The sequence below is a fragment of the Bufo bufo genome, chromosome 3 (assembly GCF_905171765.1).
Source record: "Bufo bufo chromosome 3, aBufBuf1.1, whole genome shotgun sequence".
NCBI classification, from domain to species: domain Eukaryota; kingdom Metazoa; phylum Chordata; class Amphibia; order Anura; family Bufonidae; genus Bufo; species Bufo bufo.
The window spans coordinates 174887715-174913476 of NC_053391.1; the positions used below are offsets into that span (position 1 = coordinate 174887715).

The 25762-nt window shown below is 43.2% G+C and overlaps 1 protein-coding gene across 2 annotated transcripts in view; it reads left to right on the top strand.

Annotated features, from left to right (window-relative positions):
• The window catches only part of CLCN4 (chloride voltage-gated channel 4), an 80523-nt gene that overhangs the window by 14110 nt on the left and 40651 nt on the right, over positions 1-25762 (top strand). For both annotated transcript variants that reach the window (XM_040423766.1, XM_040423765.1), the window contains exons 5-8: positions 15200-15387; positions 17353-17475; positions 19634-19840; positions 19931-20011. In XM_040423766.1, the coding sequence (XP_040279700.1) occupies positions 15200-15387; positions 17353-17475; positions 19634-19840; positions 19931-20011 (599 nt within the window). The remainder of the gene's footprint in view (positions 1-15199; positions 15388-17352; positions 17476-19633; positions 19841-19930; positions 20012-25762) is intronic.

Below are 25762 nucleotides of genomic sequence, written 5' to 3' on the forward strand. Positions count from 1 at the left end.
ACACCCACTAATTACAAGAATACAGATCACAGGTGAAGATGGTTACCTTTAATAGCCATTGAAACCCTTTTGTGTCAAGTTGTGTGCATGTTATCAGGCCAAATCACCAGGGTATGTAAACTTTTAATCAGGGTCATTTGGATAGTTTGTGTTGTGATTATGATTTAAAAAGAGTAAACACAGTTGTTTGACAATAAATAGCTTCAGCCAACCACTAACCATGAGTGAAAGAAAAGTTTTTGTGTTATCATTCATATTCTCTGAACAATGGTTAAGAAATCATAAATTCTGCAAGGGTATGTAAACTTATGAGCACAACTGTATAGGGTCTCACAGCTGACAATGCATATCAGAGCACAAACCAAGCCATGAGGAGGAAAGAACCGCCTGTACAGCTCAGATACAGGATTGTATGGAGGCACAGATCTGAAGGGTAGAAAAATATTAATGCTGCACTGGAAGTTCCGAAGAGCAGTGTCTCCATAAATTTTAAATCGAAGTTTGGAACAACCAGGACTCTTCCTAGAGCTGGCTGTCCTCCATTAGTAATCAGGGGAAAAGGGCTTAGTAAGAGGGATGACCAAGAACCCAATGGTCATTTTGGCTGAGCTCCAAGGGTCCTGTGTACATATGGGAGAAACGTCCAGAAGGTCAACCATCACTGCAGCACTCCACCTATCCGGGCTTTATGGTAGAGTGGCCAGAAAGAAGAATCTCTTCAGTAAAAGACAGTAAAAGTTTGCAAAATAGCACATAAAGGACTCCCAGACTGTAAGAAACAAGATTATCTGGTCTGATGAAGCAAAGACTGGACATTTTGGCCTCAATTCTGAGAGTCATATCTGGAGGAAACCAGGCACTGCTCATCCCTACAGTGAATCATGGTGGTGGCAGCATCATTTTGTGAGTGTGCTTTTCAGTGACGGACAAAGAGACTGGTTAGGGTTAAGGGAAAGCTGAATAAAGCAAAGTAAAGTTTTTTGAAATTTTTATGACCTGGACCTCAAACTGGGCTGAAGGTTCATCTTCCAACAAGAAAATGAACCTAAGCACACAACCGTGACAACACAAGAGTGGCTTGGGGACAACTCTGTGAATGTCCTTGAGTGACCCAGCCAGAGTCCTGACATGAACCTAATCAAACATCTCTGCAAAGACCTGCACATGCCTGTCTACCGATGGTCTCCTTTCAACCTGACAGAGCTTGTGAGGATTTGCAGAGAAGAATGGCAGAAGATCCCTAAATCCAGTTGTGCAAACCTTGTGGTATCACACCCAAGAAGACTTAAGGCTCTAATTGCTGGCAAAGATGCTTCAACTAAGCACTGAGTAAGGCTGCGTTCACACGGGCGTTGCGGGAAAATGTGCGGGTGCGTTGCGGGAACACCCGCGATTTTTCCTCGCGAGTGCAAAACATTGTAATGCGTTTTGCACTCGCGTGAGAAAAATCGTGCATGTTCTGTAGATTGTATTATTTCCCCTTATAACATAGTTATAAGGGAAAATAATAGCATTCTGAATACAGAATGCATAGTAAACTAGCGCTGGAGGGGTTAAAAAAAAATAAGAATAATTTAACTCACCTTAGTCCACTTGATCGCGTAGCCCGGCATCTCCTTCTGTCTCCTTTGCTGAACAGGACCTGTGGTGAGCATTAATTACAGGTAAAGGACCTTTGGTGACGTCACTCCGGTCATCACATGATCCATCACCATGGTAAAAGATCATGTGATGGATCATGTGATGACCGGAGTGACGTCACCAAAGGTCCTTTACCTGTAATTAATGCTCACCACAGGTCCTGTTCAGCAAAGGAGACAGAAGGAGATGCCGGGCTACGCGATCAAGTGGACTAAGGTGAGTTAAATTATTATTATTATTTTTTTAATCCCTCCAGCGCTAGTTTACTATGTATTCTGTATTCAGAATGCTATTATTTTCCCTTATAACCCTGTTATAAGGGAAAATAATAATGATCGGGTCTCCATCCCGATCGTCTCCTAGCAACCGTGCGTGAAAATCGCGCGGATGCTTGCGATTTTCACGCAACCCCATTCACTTCTATGGGGCCTGCATTGCGTGAAAAACGCTGAATATAGAGCATGCTGCGATTTTCACGCAACGCACAAGTGATGCGTGAAAATCACTGCTCATCTGAACAGCCCCATTGAAATGAATGGGCCGGGATTCAGTGCGGGTGCAATACGTTCACCTACCGCATTGCACCCGCGCGGAAATCTCGCCCGTGTGAACGCAGCCTAAAGGGTCTGGATACTTATGTCAATGCAAGATTTTAGTTTTTTCTTTCAATAAATTAGCAACAATTTCGAACATTCTGTTTTTACTTTCTCATTATGGGGTATTGAGTACAGAATGATGAGGAAAAACTAGATTTTTTTTTATCACAAGGCTGCAATATAGCAAAAATGTGAAAAAGTTGAAAGGATCTGAAGCCTTTCCGAATGCATTGTAGGTATGTCATGTATACTGTGTAGATCATACACAGTTTAAAGTAACTGAACACAAAACAAACAAAAGAGAATAGATTTGCACTGGTATCAAGGAGCTTCAAGGTACTCTTCTAGGTACTGCATTACCTGTACGCACTCCTAAACATTTACTTCATTTACTATATCAGCAGAACCATGACATACTGTATATTCATTCACTATATCAAGCTGCCCTTCTTAACGTAAATAATCACTTTTACCACAAGATGTCAGTGTTGTTCATGCTATTAACCACTATCCCACGCATTTCACTGTGCTTTATTATAGAGTGGGGGAGAGTTATTAATAGTGTTTAATTTTGCACCAGAATATATTGGAGGTACCACCTAGCCCTGAAATATTTTAATGTGGGTAACAAAGTATTAGGGTTCACGCACTTGACCATATTAGTGGATCCGACAGAAAATATTGTGTTCCATCTGATACTATATTATTATACTAATAGTACCTTTACTACTAGGTGAGAAAACATCTGCAGTAGACTGTCAAACTGTGGATTTTGTGTGGTGAACTACAGGAAATGCATATTTGAATTACCATTTAGTGTGCTGAAATTGCCCTAATCAGTTTATCATTATTACCGCACCTTACTGTCTTATATACAGTCGTGGCCAAAAGTTTTGAGAATTACATAAATATTGGAAATTGGAAAAGTTGCTGCTTAAGTTTTTATAATAGCAATTTGCATATACTCTAGAATGTTATGAAGAGTGATCAGATGAATTGCATAGTCCTTCTTTGCCATGAAAATTAACTTAATCCCAAAACCCAAAAAAAACTTTCCACTGCATTTCATTGCTGTCATTAAAGGACCTGCTGAGATCATTTCAGTAATCGTCTTGTTAACTCAGGTGAGAATGTTGACGAGCACAAGGCTGGAGATCATTATGTCAGGCTGATTGGGTTAAAATGGCAGACTTGACCTGTTAAAAGGAGGGTGATGCTTGAAATCATTGTACTTCCATTGTTAACCATGGTGACCTGCAAAGAAACGCGTGCAGCCATCATTGCTTTGCATAAAAATGGCTTCACAGGCAAGGATATTGTGGCTACTAAGATTGCACCTCAATCAACAATTTATAGGATCATCAAGAACTTCAAGGAAAGAGGTTCAATTCTTGTTAAGAAGGCTTCAGGGGGTCCAAGAAAGTCCAGCAAGCGACAGGATCGTCTCGTAAAGAGGCTTCAGCTGCGGGATCGGAGTGCCACCAGTGCAGAGCTTGCTCAGGAATGGCAGCAGGCAGGTGTGAGCGCATCTGCACGCACAGTGAGGGGAAGACTTTTGGAAGATGGCCTGGTGTCAAGAAGGGCAGCAAAGAAGCCACTTCTCTCCAAAAAAAAAACATCAGGGACAGATTGATCTTCTGCAGAAAATATGGTGAATGGACTGCTGAGGACTGGGGCAAAGTCATATTCTCCGATGAAGCCTCTTTCCGATTGTTTGGGGCATCTGGAAAAAGGCTTGTCCGGAGAAGAAAAGGTGAGCGCTACCATCAGTCCTGTGTCATGTCAACAGTAAAGCATCCTGAGACCATTCATGTGTGGGGTTGCTTCTCATCCAAGGGAGTGGGCTCACTCACAATTTTGCCCAAAAACACAGCCATGAATAAAGAATGGTACCAAAACACCCTCCAACAGCAACTTCTTCCAACAATCCAACAACAGTTTGGTGAAGAACAATGCATTTTCCAGCACGATGGAGCACCGTGCCATAAGGCAAAAGTGATAACTAAGTGGCTCGGGGACCAAAACGTTGACATTTTGGGTCCATGGCCTGGAAACTCCCCAGATCTTATTCCCATTGAGAACTTGTGGTCAATCCTCAAGAGGCGGGTGGACAAACAAAAACTCACTAATTCTGACAAACTCCAAGAAGTGATTATGAAAGAATGGGTTGCTATCAGTCAGGAATTGGCCCAGAAGTTGATTGAGAGCATGCCCAGTCGAATTGCAGAGGTCCTGAAAAAGAAGGGCCAACACTGCAAATACTGACTCTTTGCATAAATGTCATGTAATTGTCGATAAAAGCCTTTGAAACGTATGAAGTGCGTGTAATTATATTTCACTACATCACAGAAACAACTGAAACAAAGATCTAAAAGCAGTTTAGCAGCAAACTTTGTGAAAACTAATATTTGTGTCATTCTCAAAACTTTTGGCCATGACTGTACATTATCCAAATGCTTGCAATTTAGAGGATGTTATACCAGACTTGAGGCGATTACTATTTAGAGGCTAGTTAAAGGTACCACTGTAGGTGCAGGTATATACTATATGAACAAAAAATATTGGGACACCTACACGTTAGACCTACATGAGCTTTTAAGACAATTCATTCTAAATCCATAAGCATTAAAGGGAGTCAGTCGCCGCAGTATGCCCTTATACACTGCTTACATAGTACAATAGCATAACTATACATAAGTCAAATGGTACCTGTTTCCTTTTGTTTTGATGTTTACCAAAGGAAAAAATTCAGTTTTATTCATATGTAAATGAGGGCTCGCAAGTGCCCAGGGGTGGCGTTAGGGCTGTAAGTGCCCAGGCTGCTCTGCCTTCTTCTCAAATAACCCCTCTACAGTCGGTTGCTTGGCCCGTCCTGTAAGCCTCTTACATCATCCAGTGTACTGGCCAAGATCCCGCCGGCGCATGTGCACTGTGATGAGCCTTGTAGGCAACAGCATCGCTCCATGGAGTGTGCATGTGTAAGACCCCCGAGTGGTGTTGCCACTCCTACACCCTGCTACTGTCCTTAATGGTCTAACATAAAGTTATCTATGCATTATGTTACAGGTCCTCTCCATAATGTGCATCTATAATAATGTTTACAACTGTTTATAACAAGTAATATGCTTGGTTCACCAGCAGGTGGCAGCAAACCCGGCATAGCTGTAATTATGTAGAATGGAGCTAACCATTACATTCTAACCCCCCCCTCTGGAGAGAAGTGGGCAATTCCTATTTCCTGCAGGAAGGGTGGGGACCAGTTAGAACTGGTTCTAGTGCTAGTGCTAGTGGTAGTGTGTGTGCTGGTAGGGACTCCATGTTGGATCTCACCAGATTCTACCACATCCCTTGGCTGAACATAAGCCTGACCAAAGAGTGAAGCACAGCATCACAAAGAAAGCAAAGACACTAATTAAGCTTGTCAGGACAGCAGAGTCAGGTATAGCAGAGTTGAGTTTGCCTGCCATTTTAATGCTAAAACCTGCTGGAACCAAGATAAAACCTGATATCTGTTTTGCAAAAACGTTTACTCAAGTAAAGCTGCCATTGAATTTCATCTCAAGGTCTGGACTCAAGTTCTTCCTTAATCCCTCAATTCCCTTTATTTATTGCTTTGGAGCACCGTAACACACATAAGAGACATTTTAGGCCGCAACATACCACTTGGCATTTCCTACACCTGGGACGCGTTATATAGAGGGCCCTAGGGGGAGGTGCAAGTTGGACATGCGCCGGCAGGATCTCGTCCAGTACACTGGATGACTAGAGAGGCTTACAGGGCGGGCCAAGCATCCGACTCGGGAGGGGTTATGTGAGAAGAAGGCAGAGCAGCCTGGGCACTTACAGGGAGTGCAGAATTATTAGGCAAGTTGTATTTTTGAGGATAAATTTTATTATTGAACAACAACCATGTTCTCAATGAACCCTAAAAACTCATTAATATCAAAGCTGAATATTTTTGGAAGTAGTTTTTAGTTTGTTTTTAGTTTTAGCTATTTTAGGGGGATATCTGTGTGTGCAGGTGACTATTACTGTGCATAATTATTAGGCAACTTAACAAAAAACAAATATATACCCATTTCAATTATTTATTTTTACCAGTGAAACCAATATAACATCTCAACATTCACAAATATACATTTCTGACATTCAAAAACAAAAACAAATCAGTGACCAATATAGCCACCTTTTTTTGCAAGGACACTCAAAAGCCTGCCATCCATGGATTCTGTCAGTGTTTTGATCTGTTCACCATCAACATTGCGTGCAGCAGCAAACACAGCCTCCCAGACACTGTTCAGAGAGGTGTACTGTTTTCCCTCCTTGTAAATCTCACATTTGATGATGGACCACAGGTTCTCAATGGGGTTCAGATCAGGTGAACAAGGAGGCCATGTCATTAGATTTTCTTCTTTTATACCCTTTCTTGCCAGCCACGCTGTGGAGTACTTGGACACGTGTGATAGAGCATTGTCCTGCATGAAAATCATGTTTTTCTTGAAGGATGCAGACTTCTTCCTGTACCACTGCTTGAAGAAGGTGTCTTCCAGAAACTGGCAGTAGGACTGGGAGTTGAGCTTGACTCCATCCTCAACCCGAAAAGGCCCCACAAGCTCATCTTTGATGATACCAGCCCAAACCAGTACTCCACCTCCACCTTGCTGGCGTCTGAGTCGGACTGGAGCTCTCTGCCCTTTACCAATCCAGCCACGGGCTCATCCATCTGGCCCATCAAGACTCACTCTCATTTCATCAGTCCATAAAACCTTAGAAAAATCAGTCTTGAGATATTTCTTGGCCCAGTCTTGACGTTTCAGCTTGTGTGTCTTGTTCAGTGGTGGTCGTCTTTCAGCCTTTCTTACCTTGGCCATCTCTCTGAGTATTGCACACCTTGTGCTTTTGGGCACTCCAGTGATGTTGCAGCTCTGAAATATGGCCAAACTGGTGGCAAGTGGCATCTTGGCAGCTGCACGCTTGACTTTTCTCAGTTCATGGGCAGTTATTTTGCGCCTTGGTTTTTCCACACGCTTCTTAGGACCCTGTTGACTATTTTGAATGAAACGCTTGATTGTTCGATGATCACGCTTCAGAAGCTTTGCAATTTTAAGAGTGCTGCATCCCTCTGCAAGATATCTCACTATTTTTGACTTTTCTGAGCCTGTCAAGTCCTTCTTTTGACCCATTTTGCCAAAGGAAAGGAAGTTGCCTAATAATTATGCACACCTAATATAGGGTGTTGATGTCATTAGACCACACCCCTTCTCATTACAGAGATGCACATCACCTAATATGCTTAATTGGTAGTAGGCTTTCGAGCCTATACAGCTTGGAGTAAGACAACATGCATAAAGAGGATGATGTGGTCAAAATACTCATTTGCCTAATAATTCTGCACGCAGTGTACAACCCGAACGCCACCCCTGGGCACTTGTGAGCCCTCATTTACATATGAATAAAACTGTGTTTTTTTCCTTTGGTGAACATCAAAACAAAAGGAAACGGGTACATTTGACTCATCTATAGTTATGCTACAGTACTATGTAAGCAGTGTATAATGGCATACTGTGGTGACAGACTCCCTTTAATATGGAGTTGGTCCTCTATCTGCAGCTAAAACAACATCCACTCTTCTAGAGAGGATTTCTATTAGATCTTGCAATGTGTCTGTGGGACTTCTTGCCCATTCTCCAAGAAACGCATTCATGAGGTCAGACTCTGATGTTGGATGAGAGAATCTTTCAGTTCTAGTTCATTCCAAAGGTGTTTGATGAGGTTGAGGTCAGGTATGCTGAAGCATTAAAATTTCCCTTCACTGGACCTAAGGGGCCTAGGTAACCCCTAAAAATCAACCTCATAGCATTATCCCTTCTCCACCAAATTTTACGTTTGGCAAAAGGCAGTCAGGCAGGTAACATTCTTCTGGCATTGACCAAACCCAGACTCATTCATCAGACTGCCAGATAGAGAAGCGTGATTGTTCACTCTGTAGGTTTCCACTGCTCCATAGTCCAGTGATGGAATGCCTTACACCACATCATCCAATTCTTGGCATTGTGATTGATGATGTAAGACTTGCATACAGCTGCTCGCCAATGGAACCCATTCCATGAAGCTCATGCCGTTTTTGAGCTGATGTCAATTCCAGAGGAGGTTTGGAACTCTGCAGTTATTGAGTCAGCAGTGTTAGAGACTTTATTCACTATTTGCCTCAGCACTCAGCGACCCCGCTCTTTAACTTTACGTGGTCTGTCACTTTATGGCTGAGTTGCTGTGGTTCCTAAACACTTTCACTTTATAATAATACCACTCACAAATGAACATGGAATATTTGGGAGGTAAGACATTTTACAAACTGACTTGTTGTAATAATGGCATCCTATTACAATACCACGCTGGAATTCAGGAAGTTCTTTAGAACAACACATACTTTCACAAACGTTTGTAATGGCAGACTGCATGGCGAGGAGTTTGTTTTTATACACCTGTCGCAATGGGAGTGAATGAAACATTTGAATTCAATCCATATACTGATGCTTGATATTCTGGTCTACTGTATAGTTCAGTGTAAAGTTCTGATAGTCTATAAAGCATTCTTTTGCCTGCCCCAGTCAATTATCACAAGTATACCAGATGCAGTCTGGACTAGGCTGGAGGCTAATGTCTGGTACAGTCGGTGCCTGAAACTGTAGACAGATAATAAGTAGTGATGATCGAGCATGCTCGGCCGAACACCAGTTCGGCTCGAGCATCGCGAAGCTCGGCACATCGCGGTGTTCGGCTAAATACCACGTGTGCTCAAGCACCATGCTCAAGTGTCCTCCCCGTACATTTGTTGGCTGCTGCGCAGCCAATAAACGTGCTGGTAAGTACTGCCACTCACTGTAATGCCGTAGCCATGTTGGTTACTGGCATTACAGTGATTAGCTGGCCAGTACACGTTATCGGGTGCTATATAGCACCCGATGACACGTGGTTCGGCCAGTCTTATTAGTCATTAAGAGCTGTGCTGTAGAAGGGACAGATAGTGTAGGGAATTGAATTGTTGGTTGGGCAGGGTTGGTATTAGAGACCCAAAAGTCCTTTTAAGGACTATTGTTGTGTCTGGCAGCAATATATACTTTTAGCGCAAACTAAGCTAAATTGCGTGTGATTAGAGACCCAAAAGTCTTTTTAAGGACTATTGTTGTATCTGGCAGCGATATATATTTTTAGCGCAGCCTGCACTAAATAGCTTGCAATTGTTTGGCCGCTGCAGACAGCGACATTATCTGCGCTACATCTCCTATGTAACGTGTGTGCAGCCTAAAAATATCTGTGACATCCAGTGTACTTTTTCCGTAGACGCTGCAGACAGTGACATTATCTGCGCTAAATCTCGTTTAACATGTGCGCATACTAAAAATATCTGTGACATCCAGTGTACTTTTTCTGTAGACGCTGTGGACAGCGACATTATCTGCGCTACATCTCCTGTTTACCATGTGCGCATACAAAAACTATCTGTGACACGCAGTGTACTTTTTACGTAGACGGTGTCCGCTGCGGACAGTTCCATTACCTGCGCTACATCTTTTGTATAACATTTGCGCATCCTAAATATCAGGGACATTCAGTCAAATTTTTTCGCTGCTGATGGCAGCGACATTACCTGCGCTACATCTCCTGTATAACGTTTGCGCATCCTAAATATCAGTGACATTCAGTCAGATTTTTTCGCTGCTGATGGCAGCGATATTACCTGCACTACATCTCCTGTATAACATTTGCACATCCTTAATTTCAGTGATATTCAGTTTAATTTATTTACGCAAACACTTACAAAACCTGCGCTACTGTATGTGTGACATACTTGCAAGCATATATACCATTTAATATGCAGAAGGCGAGCAGTAAGGGATGGGGAAGTGACTGTGCTGCTGATGGTGCACGCAGAGGGCGTCGCCCTGGACAAGCTGAAACTGTGCCTGCTGCTAGAACACAAGAAACACACTCATCCACAATACCTAGCTTCATGTCCCAGTTTGCAGGGCGGCGCAGGACACCACTCTCTTAGTCACACCAGTTCGACCAGGTGGTCGGTTGGATTGCAGCAGATAATGCTTCCAGTCGGTTAAGTACCACCCTGTCTTCCACAAATTCCAGTCTCAGTAGCCAAGAGTCTAGTCAACAGAATCCTCACCCTGATCCTCCTTCCTCCCACCATGGAGAGTCTTGGCAAACAAGTGATCCCACACTAGGATATTCAGAGGAGCTCTTTTCATCGCCATTCCTTGATTTGGGCCTCTCGCCAAGCCCACTTGAAGAGGGACATGAGGAGATTGTGTGCACTGATGCCCAAACTCTTGAGCATCCACAGTCACAAGAAGATGACGGTGGGGAACGGTAATTAGTGTTTCACGAGGTGGATGATGATGATGAGACACAGTTTCCAATAAGTCAACGGCAATTAGTGTCTCAAGAGGTTGATGATGAGGATGAGACACAGTTGTCAATAAGTGAGGTTATTGTTAGATCAACAAGTCAGGAGGATGACCAGAATGAGAGAGCGGAAGAGGAGGTGGTGGACGATGAAATCACTGACCCAACCTGGGAAGGTGGCAAGCCAAGCGAGGACAGCAGTACAGAGAGGGAGGAATCTGCAGCACCGCAACAGGCTGGAAGAGGCAGTGGAGTGGCAAAAGGGAGAAGGTGGGCCACACCAAACAGGCCTGCAACTTTTCCCCGGAGCACCCCCTTGCAGCAATCTCCCTTGCCAAGGGCTAGGTGTACCGCAGTCTGGTGCTTTTTTGAAGAAAGTGCGGACGGTAAAATAATTGCAATTTACAACCCGTGCTGTACCAAATAGAGCAAGGGCGTAAACAGTAGCAACCTCACCACCACCAGCATGATCCGCCACATGGCATCAAAGCACCCTAATAGGTGGGCCGAACGCCTGGGTCCACAATCAGTGTCTGCGGGTCACACCACTGCCTCCTCTTCCCCTGTGTTACGTGCTGGCCAATCCCCTGTCCAAGACGCAGGCCCGAGTGCCTCCCGCCCTGCACCTGGACCTTCGCAAGCACCATCAGCTAGCACATCTACTTCTGTGTCCCAACGCAGAGTACAGATGTCCATACCCCAGGCCTTTGAAAGAAAGCACAAATACCCAGCCACCCACCCACAGGCCATAGCACTAAATGCGTACCTTTCCAAATTGCTGGCCCTGGAAATGTTGCCATTTAGGCTTGTGGACACTGAGGCTTTCCGCAGCCTGATGGCGGCGGCGGTCCCTCGTTACTCAGTCCCCAGCCTCCACTATTTTTCCTGGTGTGCTGTCCCCGCCTTACAACAGCATGTGTCCCATAACATCACCCGTGCCCTGACCAACACAGTTATTGAGAAGTTCCACTTCCATCAGGATTTCCGCCACCAATAACATTAGTGGCTGCAACCCCCCTTCTCCTCCTCCACTTCCACCTCTGAATTATCATCTTGCAGCACCAGTCAGCCATCAATCAGTAGCTGGAAGCAGTGTAGCACTGCAGTGGGGAAGCGGCAACAGGCCGTGCTAAAACTAATATGTTTAGGTGACAAACAGCACACCGCTGCAGAGCTGTGGCAGGGTATAAGGGACCGGACTGAGCTGTGGCTCTCGCCACTCAACCTAGAACCAGGCATGGTTGTGTCTGATAATGTCCGTAACTTGGTGGCGGCTTTGGAGCTCGGCAAGCTCACACACATACCATGCCTAGCCCACGTGTTCACCTTAGTGGTTTAGCGGTTTCTCAAAACCTACCCCAATTTGCCTGAGCTACTGGTGAAGGTGCGCTGCATGTGTGCCTATTTCCGAAAGTCATCTACAGCTGCCGCTGGTCTGGCAACGCTGCAGCAGCGCTTGCAATTGCCAACTCACTGACTGTTGTGCGACGTGAGCACGCGCTGGAACTCCATGTTACACATGTTGGCCAGGCTTTGTGAGCAGCAGAGGGTAGTAGTGGAATACCAGCTACAACATGGTCGTCGACTTTCCAGACAGCTTCCGGTCTTCACAAGCGATGAGTGTGCATGGATGTCTGACCTCTGTGAGGTTTTACGCAACTTTGAGAAATCAACACAGATGGTGAGCGGCGATGCCGTTATTATCAGCGTAACCATCCCACTTCTGTGTCTACTAAAACGCTCGCTGCTCACAATGAAGGCGTACGCTTTGCATGTGGAAGAGGTGGAAATGGGGGAAGACAGTACACAGGGTGATAGCCAGGCCTGCCTCCGTTCGTCTTCTCAGCGCGACTTGCATGATAATGAGGAGGAGCAGGAGAAGGTTGCCTCCACTACAGAGGGTAGTACCCACAGCAGGTTTATTCCATCTGTTCAGAGTGGATGGGCCGAAGAAAAGGAAGAGGATGAGGAGATTGAGTCATCCTCCTGATGAGGACAGCGAAGTCTTGTCTGCTGGGACTCTGGCACACATGGCTGACTTTATGTTATGTTGCCTTTCCCCATTATACGCATTTTGGCCAACACCGATTACTAGTTGTTCACCCTTCTCGACCCCCGCTACAAAGAGAACTTATCATGTCTCATTCCTGTGGTGGAGAGGACTAGCAAAATGGTGCAACACCAGAAGGTCCTTGTGGAAAAATTGCTCCAAAAATTTCCAGCTGACAACGCTGGCAGCAGAGTACATAGTTCCTTGGGCAACCGAGGAGGGGAGACGAGGGGAACACATAGCAGTTCCAACAGAGGCAAGGCAACACTTTCTGGGACAGTTTCATGACACCCCGCCAGCAACCTCATCCTGTTGCGTGGCCCAGAAGGAGAGAAAAGTTTTGGAAGATGGTGAAGGAGTACGTAGCAGACCGTGTCAGCGTCCTCAATGATCCCTCTGTGCCTAACAACTATTGGATGTCCAAGCTGGACGCGTGGCACAAACTGGCGCTCTACGCCTTGGAGATGCTGGCCTGCCCAGCCACCAGTGTTTTGTCAGAGCGGGCATTTAGTGCTGCTGGGGGCATAATAACTGATAAGCGCATCCGACTGTCAACTGAAAATGCTGACAGGTTGACTCTTATCAAATTAAACAAGGCCTGGATTGTTCCTGACTTCTCTACTCCACCAGAGGAAAGTGGCTGAACATAAAGGAACTTTAAATGTGTCTTTTATGGTGTATTGAATACACTGTATTCCCATGAACCCCTTCCACCACAAAAAAGGGTATATGGTTCAATCTTCCTTTTGTTGTTCTCCTCCTCCATCATATCAACATGCTTATTAGGCTGCCCTCACTCCTAATGTTTTAGAGGGTCAGCTCAGCAGCAGGCCCTCAATCATAATTTGTTTGATGATCAGCTCAGCAGCAGGCCCTCAACCATAATTTTTTTGATGGTCAGCTCAGCAGCAGGCCCTCAACCATAATTTTTTCGATGGTCAGCTCAGCAGCAGGCACTCTCCCCTAATGTTTTAGAGAGTCAGCTCAGCAGCAGTCCCTCGCCCATAATGTTTTAGATGGTCAGCTCAGCAGCAGGCCCTCGCCCATAATGTTTTAGATGGTTAGCTTGGCAGCAGGCCCTCGCCCCTAATGTTTTAGATGGTCAGCTCAGCAGCAGGCCCTAACCTATAATGTTTTAGATGGATAGCTCAGCAGCAGGCCCTTGCCCATAATGTTTTAGATGGTCATCTTAGCAGCAGACCCTTGCCGATAATTTTTTCCATGGTCAGATGAGCAGCAGTCACTCGCCCCTAATGTTTTAGAGAGTCAGCTAAGCAGAGACCCTCAACCATAATTTTTTCGATGGTCAGCTCAGCAGCATGCCCTCGCCCCTAATGTTTTAGATGGTCAGCTCAGCAGCAGGCACTCGTCCATATTTTTTTAGATGGTCAGATCAGCAGCAGGCCATTGCCCCTAATGTTTTAGAGGGTCACCAGCAGGCCCTTGCTCCTAATGTTTTTGAGGGTCACCAGCATGCCATCAATCATTATTTTTCAAGGGTGTGTATGATGCCCTCCTTTATGTGTAATGAAGGGTGTATTGGAGTGCCGGTTCCCTGTCATTTTTGGCAGCCCTTTGACTTAGTGTATAGGCTTTATGAGTGTAGGAGTCCCACTACCTGAACAATTGTACCACAATGTGAATGAGGCTCTCCTTTATGTGATATACAGGATGTATCAGAGTGCCTCTTCCTTGTAATTTTTGGCAGCACTTGCACTTTATATACAAGTAAATATACAGGAAAGAATGTTTCCTAACAATTTTTCCTCTAAAATCGATTTTAGCTTCATTTTTTTGCGCATTATTGTCAGTCTGTAAAATTGGCGTACTACTCGAACAACATCATTTCCCAGCAGCGACCTGGGAGTCCAAGATGCATCCAGACATCCTCCCCATGCTGTTTCCGAACCATTTCAGTGGTGTTTCCATCAATTTCTCACCTTTTCATTTGAACCAGACACCCTCCCCTCTTCAGAGCAGAGGGTGCCTGCTTTAATGCTTGGGTTCTCCCATTGACTTCCATTGTGCTCGGGTGCTCGGTAGAGCACCCGAGCATCCCGAAGTGCTCTACTCAAGCACCCGAGCACTTTGGTGCTTGATCAACACTAATAATAAGGTATACAGTAGTTACACATGTATGTACTTTCCCTCCAGCACCTCTTAAATATGTTATTCTAGTGAATTAATGATGTTTGCCTACAGAGTGTCATAATAAAGTTCTTAAGCAGCTGCCAAAAGAATTTTGTCCTACCTCAAAAACACATTGAGCAGAATTTTTATTTTTTTATTTTGTACTTTTTATTTTATTTCTCTGATTTTATTAATAGTTAAAAAGGTGCCAAACTATAACTATAGGATTATCTTGTGAGACTCTTCAGAAAATATGGAAATACTGTAGAACAACTCTAGAGCTAACTATTAATCTCTACTTCCATAGCATTGTATATACTCTTTGTTTAGTCTTTAAAAAATGTTTTCTTCTTGTATGTTCTAGGTACTTTAGCAGGTGTCATAGACTTGGCAGTGGACTGGATGACTGACCTAAAAGAGGGAATATGTCTTGATGGGTTCTGGTATAGCCAAGAACAGTGCTGCTGGACATCAAATGAAGCCACCTTTGATAACCGGGATAAATGTCCTCAGTGGCAGAAATGGTCTGAACTGATGATCGAAAAATCAGAGGTACAGTAACTTTTTCAAGTTCTTGTTAACATTTCAGTATAATGTTGTTAGATGTCTTGCACCTGGTGTAGGTTTTGCGGGGAACAGCGTATGATTAAAAAGAGAGTCATTGTGCCATGCATCACCCCTCAAGTCCTGTGCTAGGCATAACAAAATGCCCAGAGTTAGACAGGGTACACATGAGCCTTTAAAAATTTTGAATTGTCACAGTAGTTCAGGTTGTCAGTAAAATCTGCCACATGTATAGAATGTATGTACAGTTGGCTTAGTTCCTTGCAAATTTTTACATCAGAAATGTTGGTCCATTTTGGCGCAAATAGTTACATTTTAGGCCACAACTTTTTTCCTGCTAAGCAATGCTTCTTTTATATTATGTCACACCTGGTCTCAAGTGCGGAGAAAAAAACTGTCCAAAACACTAGATGCAACTTTTTTTAAAGGCAAATTGTGGTGTATTTTGGGTGAAACTCGAGGCTCAAACACAATAGTAAATGCACATCCCCAGTCCCTCAGAAACTGAATGACAGGTTTCCCCTTATTATAATCCATAGGGAGAATAAGTTTATGAATTGAATATCATCCAGATCATTGCCCTGAATATCATTGCAGATCATATTAACTTATAAGTGACAGACTGCTGAAATCAGAGTATCCCTTTAAGAGGTAGAGATAATTGCTTTCTAAAATACTTGCTAGACTGTTAACATTTTACCCTTAATTCTGATACTAGAAATTACATAATACTGGTAATTAAATTTTTTGGATGGAATATTACCATTTTTAATATCAGTGTTTAGGAAAGAAGTATCTCCAGGATTATGACCTCTGCAGATATTTCCAGCAGTTCCTTAAATACATTACATAATTCCAGACCAATGTTACTGTAATGTAAATGACTTCACTCACATGAACCATGCGAACAATCTACAGCAGATGGTAAACTGACAATTCCACACTGAAGGTCTACATTGATAATCTATTTTGTTTGACTTGCATGCTGTATCCAGAGGTCTCAACTGAGAAGAAGACGTGTAAAACACTTGTTTTCATGCAGAGCAAATAGCGTTTTGTTTTTTCGGGCCAATATGTTTTCCTCTCTGAAGGCCCTGGGAAAATAACACCAGATCTTCATAATTTGCCTTGGCAAACCAGAACATTCCTGCTACAGTATAAAACACTTCAGTTCACTTTATGCTGTACAAACTGTTGGCTCTGGTATACAGAGTTAAGAAACACCAGGCCCCACGACTGACAGGGGTTGCAAAGGTAACATGGTTTTTCACATATCAGTGTTCACAGTCTTGAGTGTCCCATCATGCAGAGTCTGGTTAAAGAGGCAGGAACTGAGGGATTCATTAACCGCTTTAATAGTCGAGCCTCTGAACACTTGTAATTTAACAATTTTATGGACACTTCATCCATGTAGCTGACTAGATAGAAGATCGATAATCACCGATTCTATGGCTCCATACTGCATCCTATATGCTTTTTGTGATATATTTATATCTCCTCAGGTCATAAGTCTTATGTACAAATCCTAACCATTTGGCTTCATGCACACAACTTTATTTGTTATCTGTGGGCTATTCGCAATTTTTGTGGATAGCACACTGACCCACTCATGTCTATGGTGCCATACACACATCCATATTTTTTACGGACCTCAGTGGCCATTGCGCAAATGATAGAACCTGTCCTTTTCTTGTCCATATTGCGGGCAAGATTAGCCCTTTCTAATGGTAGGAGTGAGAAAAATACGGAATGTACAAGAAAGGCATCCATTTTTTGTAGATCTATTTTTTGTGGACTTTTTTATGACCACGTGCATAAGGCCTAATTTTTCTTTCCAGTTGAATTGGCATGCTTTCTCCATTCTAATATCCACATTAAGCTCTAGGATATGTACCTGTCATATTTTTGATTTTTCTTGTGACATTTGTGACAATTTTTGAATGTTTTTTTCAGGGTGCCAGTGCTTATATCTTAAATTATTTCCTTTATATTATGTGGGCTTTGACCTTCGCTTTTCTGGCTGTTTCCTTGGTTAGAGTCTTTGCTCCTTATGCGTGTGGCTCTGGAATTCCCGAGGTAAGATGCTATGATGATTTATCATTTTTCAACAGTTTTTCTATCCTATAACGTGCAGATCACGATGTTGTCTATGCCCATGACGATTTACATATAGTATGTCCATAGAAATGTATGAATATACCCGAAACACTAAAAAACATTGTTTTATATCCGCCTGGACAGAACAGTCTGAAGCTTGCGTTCTCTCCTGTCAGACATGAAACAAGGAACAGGGAACTTTGGAAAGAGATGGAAGGCTTGACACCTGTGTATAGGAGGAAGTTAGCTAAAGAGAAAATGTGCCTTTAAATGGTGTCATGTGTGCTACAAAATTCCAGTTTTATAGTGAAATGAAACTCAGCTCTACAATTTCTCGCCCATTATATCTGAAACAGATTTCTTGGTTCATGTTGCACGTGCTGCTGATCTTTTGCTACAGGTCTCCAAAGGTTTGTAAGCTGTGTGGTATTGCCCTCAGGAGCACAGAAGCCACATATAATGTATTAGTAGATAGCCCATCCCAGGATGGTGACTGTAAGGCCTCTTTCACATGAGCTTGACGGATTAGGTCTGGATGCGTTGAGGGTGCGTTCAGGGAAACTCACACTATTTTGCAAGCAAGTTCAGTCAGTTTTATCTGCGATTGTGTTCAGTTGTTCAGTTTTTTCCACGCGAGTGCAATGCATTTTGATGCGTTTTTCAAGCACGTGATAAAAAACTGAAGGTTTACAAACATCTCCTAGCAACCATCAGTGAAAAACGCATTGCATCCACACTTGCTTGTGGATGCAATGTGTTTTTCACTGAAGCCACATTCACTTTTCTGGGGTCAGGGCTGTGTGAAAAATGCAGAATATAGAACATGCTGCGTTTTTCACGCAATGCAGAACTGACGCAGAGCAATGTACACAGACCCATTGAAAGGAACCAGTTCTGCGTTCTGTTTGCTAGGGTCCACATCACGCTGTGCATTCCTGTATAGTACTTCTATGTGAGTACTGAATGCAGCAGGAGCAGGACGACCACAGGTTGGGGAAGCAGGAGCTGCTGAGCCAAACAAGAAGGTTAGCGTAGAGGGAGGGGGTGTCTATTAGATTGCTGAGTGCAGAGCACAGTGGAGTGAGTTTGGATGTGATGGCTCACTGCCTCCCTCCTCACTTGGTACCTCCCACATAACGCTGTACATTCCTGTTAAGCCATGCCCCTTTCCTGTTAAGCCATGCCCTTTTTACTGCATGTCACACCCCTTTCCTGATAAGCCATGCCCCTTGTTTTACAAGTCAGAAAAAGGCTCTAAAAGTTCTAAAATATTAGATGTGGTGCAAAGCATTTGACATTTGGCATGACTTTTTTGGCACAAGCTACATCAGAGTGGTGAAAGTTGATTAGTAGATATCCCCCATTGTGTCACCTTCTGTAAGCTGGTTGTCCACGATATTAAAATTTTTTTTATTTTTTCCAGAAAAAGCTCCACTCTTGGTTATGGACTTTGTCTGGTATTGGACCTCGATCACATTCATTTTTTTCTTATCATGGACAACTCCTTTAGTGCCAAATGCTGATTTCAGTTCTACTAATTTTCAGAACAACAAAGCTGTGTGCATAGGCCCTGTGTAGAGATCCGTAACACAAATCTGTAGGCGATACACGTGCCACTGGATAGTGCCTGGGCGAATTCAGATGGCTGATTTTTCATGCTGATGCAGATTTTCAGTTTGTACTGCTGCTTTGCATTCTGACTAGCCCCATTAAAAATCCATGTCGCTTGATCTACAGCATGGGTTTGCCATTGAAAACAATGAAAAGTGGAATACTCAACAGTTTTTAAGCCAAAATCGTAATAGTAAATCAGACACACATTGAAAAGCAATATATCAGCAGTAACCTGATGTAGAGAAAAAAAAAATCCTACTTAGTAATGTAGATGAATTATAGAATCTCTAGTTGATTCTGATCTGATGGATTCCAGGTAAACGGTGAATGTGGATGTGTAAAGCAAATAGCACAGTTACACAACATTATTACTAAGTAAATCACAAAGGATAATCTTTTTGGATTGTGTACTGTATATTGTCTTCCCAAACCATTAAAGTGTAGGACGTTGTTTTCTGTCTACCATATACATATAGTCTTGTGTCATTTTATATTCTATTAAAAATCTTTTCCTTTGTTCTAGATAAAAACCATCCTCAGCGGTTTCATAATAAGGGGTTACCTGGGAAAATGGACACTGTTGATAAAAACAGTGACTTTAGTGCTGGTGGTATCTTCAGGATTGAGCCTCGGAAAAGAGGGACCTTCAGTGCATGTTGCATGCTGTTGTGGCAACCTGTTCAGCAGCCTGCTGTCTAAGTACAGCAAGAATGAAGGGAAGAGGAGGGAAGTGAGTCAAGTAGACTAAAAACATAAAATATACTACTTGATACATCTACCAATATGTAATTCCTTTAACCCTACCATATTTATGTCACAGGTACTCTCAGCAGCAGCGGCAGTAGGAGTCTCTGTTGCCTTTGGAGCTCCAATTGGTGGTGTGCTTTTCAGTTTGGAAGAGGTACGCTTTGTCATAACATTTTATTCCTCTATAAATCTGTTCTGATAAAAGTTTTGAGAATGCTTGATAGTGACAATATACAAATATACTTCAAATAGTACAATTAAGTACATGCATTTATTATGTTGCCCTAGTAATACATTATATAAAAAGGTATAAAAGGTTACACATTAATATTAATGAAGAGGATTATCCTTAATGGATCCTGTGGTACTTTAATGTCAAGAGCAGTGCAATGGATGCACTTACAAGTAGGGACGGTCTGGCTAGGATGTGTGCAGGATCAAGTCCCCACTGGAGTAGAATTGAACACCACCTCAGACATCACAAATTGCTATTTTAAGAGATGCTTCATTTATCGGTTCTGTATTGTAATTGTATATTTATGTACTGATTGGTTCTGTCCCCTTTATCCCCTTATGGACCAAGCTCATTTTCACCTTAACGACCAGGCCATTTTTTGCAAATCTGATCAGTGTCACTTTATGTGTGAATAACTTTTAAATGCTTTTACTTATCCAGGCTATTCTGAGATAGTTTTTTTGTCACATATTGTACTTCATGACAGTGGTAAAATGGTGTCAAAGAAATTTATTTATAAAAAAAATACCAAATTTACCCAAAACTTAGAAAAATTTGCAAATTTCCAAATTTAAATTTCTCTACTTTTATAATAGATAGTAATACCTCCAAAAATAGTTATTATTTTACATTCCCCATATGTCTACTTCATGTTTGGATCATTTTGGGAATGACATTTTATTTTTTGTTTACGTTACAAGGCTTAGAAGTTTATAAGAAAATCTTGAAATTTTTCAGAAATGTTCAAAAACCCACTTTTTAAGGACCAGTTCAGGTCTGAAGTCACTTTGTGAGGCTTACATAATAGAAACCACCCAAAAATGACCTCATTCTAGAAATTACACCCCTCAAGGTATTCAAAACTGATTTTACAAACGTCGTTAACTCTTTAGGTGTTCCACAGAAGTTAAAGGCAAATAGAGATAAAATTTCTGAATTTAGATTTTTGGGCAAATTTTCCATTTTAATCAATTTTTTACAGTAACAAAGCAAGGGTTAACAACCAAACAAAACTCAATATTTACTGCCCCGATTCTGTAGTTTGCAGAAACACCCCATATGTGGCCGTAAACTACTGTACGGGCACACGGTAGAGCGTAGAAGGAAAGGTGCGCCGTGTGGTTTTTGGAAGGCAGATTTTGCTGGACTGGTTTATTTACACCATGTCTCATTTGAAGCCGCCCTGATGCACCCCTACAGTAGAAACTCCATAAAAGTGACCCCATCTAAGAAACTACACCCCTCAAGGTATTCAAAACAGATTTTACAAATGTCGTTAACCCTTTAGGTGTTCCACAAGAGTTATTGGCAAATGGAGATGAAATTTAAGAATTTAAATTTTTGGGTTAATTTTCCATTTTAATCCATTTTTTCCAGTAACAAAACAAGGGTTAACAGCCAAACAAAACTCAGTATTTATTGCCCCGATTCTGTAGTTTGCAGAAACATCCCATATGTGGCCGTAAACTACTGTACGGGCACAGGATAGGGCGTAGAGGGAAAGGTGCGCCGTGTGATTTTTGGAAGGCAGATTTTGCTGGACTGGTTTATTTACACCATGTCCCATTTGAAGCCACCCTGATGCACCCCTAGAGTAGGAACTCCATAAAAGTGACCCCATCTAAGAAACTACACCCCTCAAGGTATTCAAAACTGATTTTACAAACGTCGTTAACCCTTTAGGTGTTCCACAAGAATTATTGGCAAATGGAGATGAAATTTAAGAATTTCAATTTTTTGTCTAATTTCCCATTTTAATCCATTTTTTCCAGTAACAAAACAAGGGTTAACAGCCAAACAAAACTCAGTATTTATTGCCCCGATTCTGTAGTTTGCAGAAACACCCCATATGTGGCCGTAAACTACTGTACGGGCACACGATAGGGCGTAGAGGGAAAGGTGCGCCGTGTGGTTTTTGGAAGGCAGATTTTGCTGGACTGGTTTATTTACACCATGTCTCATTTGAAGCCCCCCTGATGCACCCCAAGAGTAGAAACACCATAAAAGTGACCCCATTTTGGAAACTACGGGATAAGTTGGCAGTTTTGTTGGGACCATTTTTAGGGTACAAATGATTTTTGGTTGCTCTATATTACATTATTGTGAGGCAAGGTTACCAAAAATAGAAATTCTGAAATTTCATCTCCATTTGCCATAAACTGTTGAGGAACACCTAAGGCCCCTTTCACACGGGCGAGTTTTCCGCGCGGGTGCAATGCGTGAGGTGAACGCATTGCACCCGTACTGAATCCGGACCTATTCATTTCTATGGGGCTGTGCACATGAGCAGTGATTTTCAGGCATCACTTGTGCGTTGCGTGAAAATCGCAGCAAGCTCTATTTTGTGCGTTTTTCATGCAACGCAGGCCCCATAGAAGTGAATAGGGCTGCGTGAAAATTGCAAGCAAGTGCGGATGCGGTGCGATTTTCATGCATGGTTGCTAGGAGACGATCGGGATGGGGACCCGATCATTATTATTTTCCCTTATAACATGGTTATAAGGGAAAATAATAGCATTATGAATACAGAATGCATAGTAAAATAGGGCTGGAGGGGTTAAAAAATAAAAAAATAAAAATTTAACTCACCTTAATCCACTTGTTCGCGCAGCCGGCATCTCTTCTGCGGTATGTGCCACAAACAGGAAGTTAATATCACCAACCATTCCCATTTTATTATGGTGTATCCATATAAATAGCCCACCCTGTAGTATAAAAGTTATCTACGTACAGGTGGTAACACTTATCTAGCAGTGGGTGCATAAGATCCCACACAAGTTTTCTGCTAACACCCATAGTGGTGGGACATTCTGGGGGTTCAATACGGGAATCTCGCCCCTCGTACACACGAAACTTGTAAGTGTACTCTGAGGTACTCTCACAAAGTTTGTACAGCTTCACGCCATACCTCGCCCGCTTAGGGGGAACATACTGGCGGAAAATGAGTCTCCCCTTGAAAGCAATAAGAGACTCATCAACCGCGACCTCCCTTCCAGTTACATAGGCCTCCAAAAATTTGGCCCCAAAGTGATCGATGACCGGCCTGATTTTGTACAGGCGGTCATAGGCAGGATCACCTTGGGGGCGACATGCTGGATTATCTGCTTAATGCAGGCATTTCCGGATGGCCTCAAACCGGGAGCGTGTCGTGGCCGTACTGTAAATTGGGGTCTGGTAGATGACGTCACCACTCCAGTAATGCCTGACACTGTTTTTTTTTGACTAGGCCCATGTGCAGCACGAGGCCCCAAAACGTCCTCATCTCAGCTGCACTGACCGGAGTCCAGCCACCGGCCCTAGCTAAAAAAGAAAATAAACACCAAAAATAAATTACTCACAAAAGTGAGTACCCGTGCAGAGCCAGCACGTATGGTAGAACGCCAAAAAAAGAGAGATAGGGCTCGCACTCAATAATATAATGAATATATAAATTTTTATTAGTGTCTCCATATGAGACAAATCGCAATAAAAACACATACAAAACAGTAGATGGTGAAAAATGAACACACAGAATGACACGGAGCACAGCTAATATCTAAAATGGCAAATGGAAACATCCACAGTGGGTATATAGAATATAGCACTGCATAGTGCATAGTGCATAGTGCAAATATCAAAGTACATGGATAGCGAAAGCTGGATAAATCATAATACAGCCATAGACAAAAATACCAGGTATTTTTGTCTATGGCTGTATTATGATTTATCCAGCTTTCGCTATCCATGTACTTTGATATTTGCACTATGCACTTTATATGCACATTCTTGTCATTTCATGTGATACCTTTATTCAGTTTCCATAGCCTTGCCTGATTATATGTATTTCTGATACTCTATTTTTGGCCCATATGCACATCAGTGCTATATTCTATATACCCACTGTGGATGTTTCCATTTGCCATTTTAGATATTAGCTGTGCTCCGTGTCATTCTGTGTGTTCATTTTTCACCATCTACTGTTTTGTATGTGTTTTTATTGCGATTTGTCTCATATGGAGACACTAATAAAAATTTATATATTCATTATATTATTGAGTGCGAGCCCTATCTCTCTTTTTTTGGCGTTCTAGCTAAAAAAGAGCCTGGCTGTTGAGCAATGAACTGTTGGGCGTACAGGTTCGTTTGCTCCACCATCAGATTCACAAAGTGGTCACTGAAAAAAAGACTAAAATAGTCATATTCAGTGAAGCCCACTGTGGGAATCTGGATTCCTGCTTGGCCAACAAAATCAGGAATTGCAGGCTCAAAATGCTTTGGGCTACACCAGACAAGTTCACCGGTAGGGGGCTCCGGTGGACTTAACTGGTGGTCTGTAAAACTAATACGAGTCCCAGAGCTGCTCGTACTAGTGTGGGCCACAGGGTCCCTAGAATGGCAGTCCCCTTGCTCTGCCTGGCGGCGTCTCCGCCGCCTTGGTGGCTCATCATCATCGCTAGATGATGAGGAGGACGCTGATGATAAAAGGAAAGTGGGGTCATCCTCCTCCTCACTGGGGCTCTCGGAGTTGGAGGCAAGCTGGGCGTATGCCTCCTCGGCCGAGAACATCGGCGGGCCATAGGGGAGTGTGTGTGTGTGTGTGTGTGTGTGTGTGTGCATGCGTGGAAATATTTATTTGGTGTGCGTGTGTGTGGGGGCACAGGTGTTCGCAGACTTTGCCCTAAAAGTAACAGAAAAAAATAAAAAAAGGCCAAATTTTTTTTTTTAAATAAACTCGCTGATCAGCCGTCTGAAGCTGATCAGCGGTAGGGTGTGCGATGCACTAAGAATGCCGGCCACAGTCAGCAAATGCAGGAAAAAAAAAAAACCCTGCTTGCGCCCCCAAAAAATGTGGATGGGGGCAGGGGGCGAGCTGCAGCACCAATGGGGTGTCTAGGGTCACACAGCTGTGCTGTGGACCCCAGACACCCGATTAGGGTGATGCAATAAAAAAGTAATTATTTTTTTCCCCCTAAACTTTCCCTGAATATCCCTGCCTAACCTAACCTGTCCCTAACCTTTCCCGAAATACCTTTAAGTGCCAGATGGCACTGTGGAGGGTCAGAAGGGGGGTGCTGGCTCTGGAGATCAATGCAAACCAGGAAAAGCAGCAAACCGCAGGTCTGAATTGACCTGCGGTTTGCCGCGATCACCGATACGGGGGGGTCACAGGAGCCCCCTGCGCATTGTCCCAGGGTGCCTGCTCAATGATTTGAGCAGGCACCCAGTTCCGATCACCGCCCTCCGCGCGGTGATCGGAACTACACATGACGTGCCGGTTCGTCATGTGTCCTTAAAGGGTTTCTGTCACCCCACAAAACTCTTTTTTTTTTTTTTGGATAGTTAGATTCCTTATAGGGCGATATAGGAGAATATAATAGTCTTACTTACTTTCATGCGGCCGATTCTTTATAAAACGAAGTTTTATAATATGTAAATGAGGGCTCTACCAGCAAGTAGGGCGTCTACTTGCTGGTAGCCGCAGCAGCAATCCGCCCCCTCGCCGTGTTGATTGACAGGGCCAGCCGGGATCTCCTCCTCCGGCCGGCCCTGTCAGTAATTCAAAAATCGCGCGCCTCTGGTCATTCGGCGCAGGCGCTCTGAGATGAGGAGGCTCGTCTCCTCAGCACTCCCTCAGTGCGCCTGCGCCGATGACGTCTTCTCTTTCGGTGATGTCATCGGCGCAGGCGCACT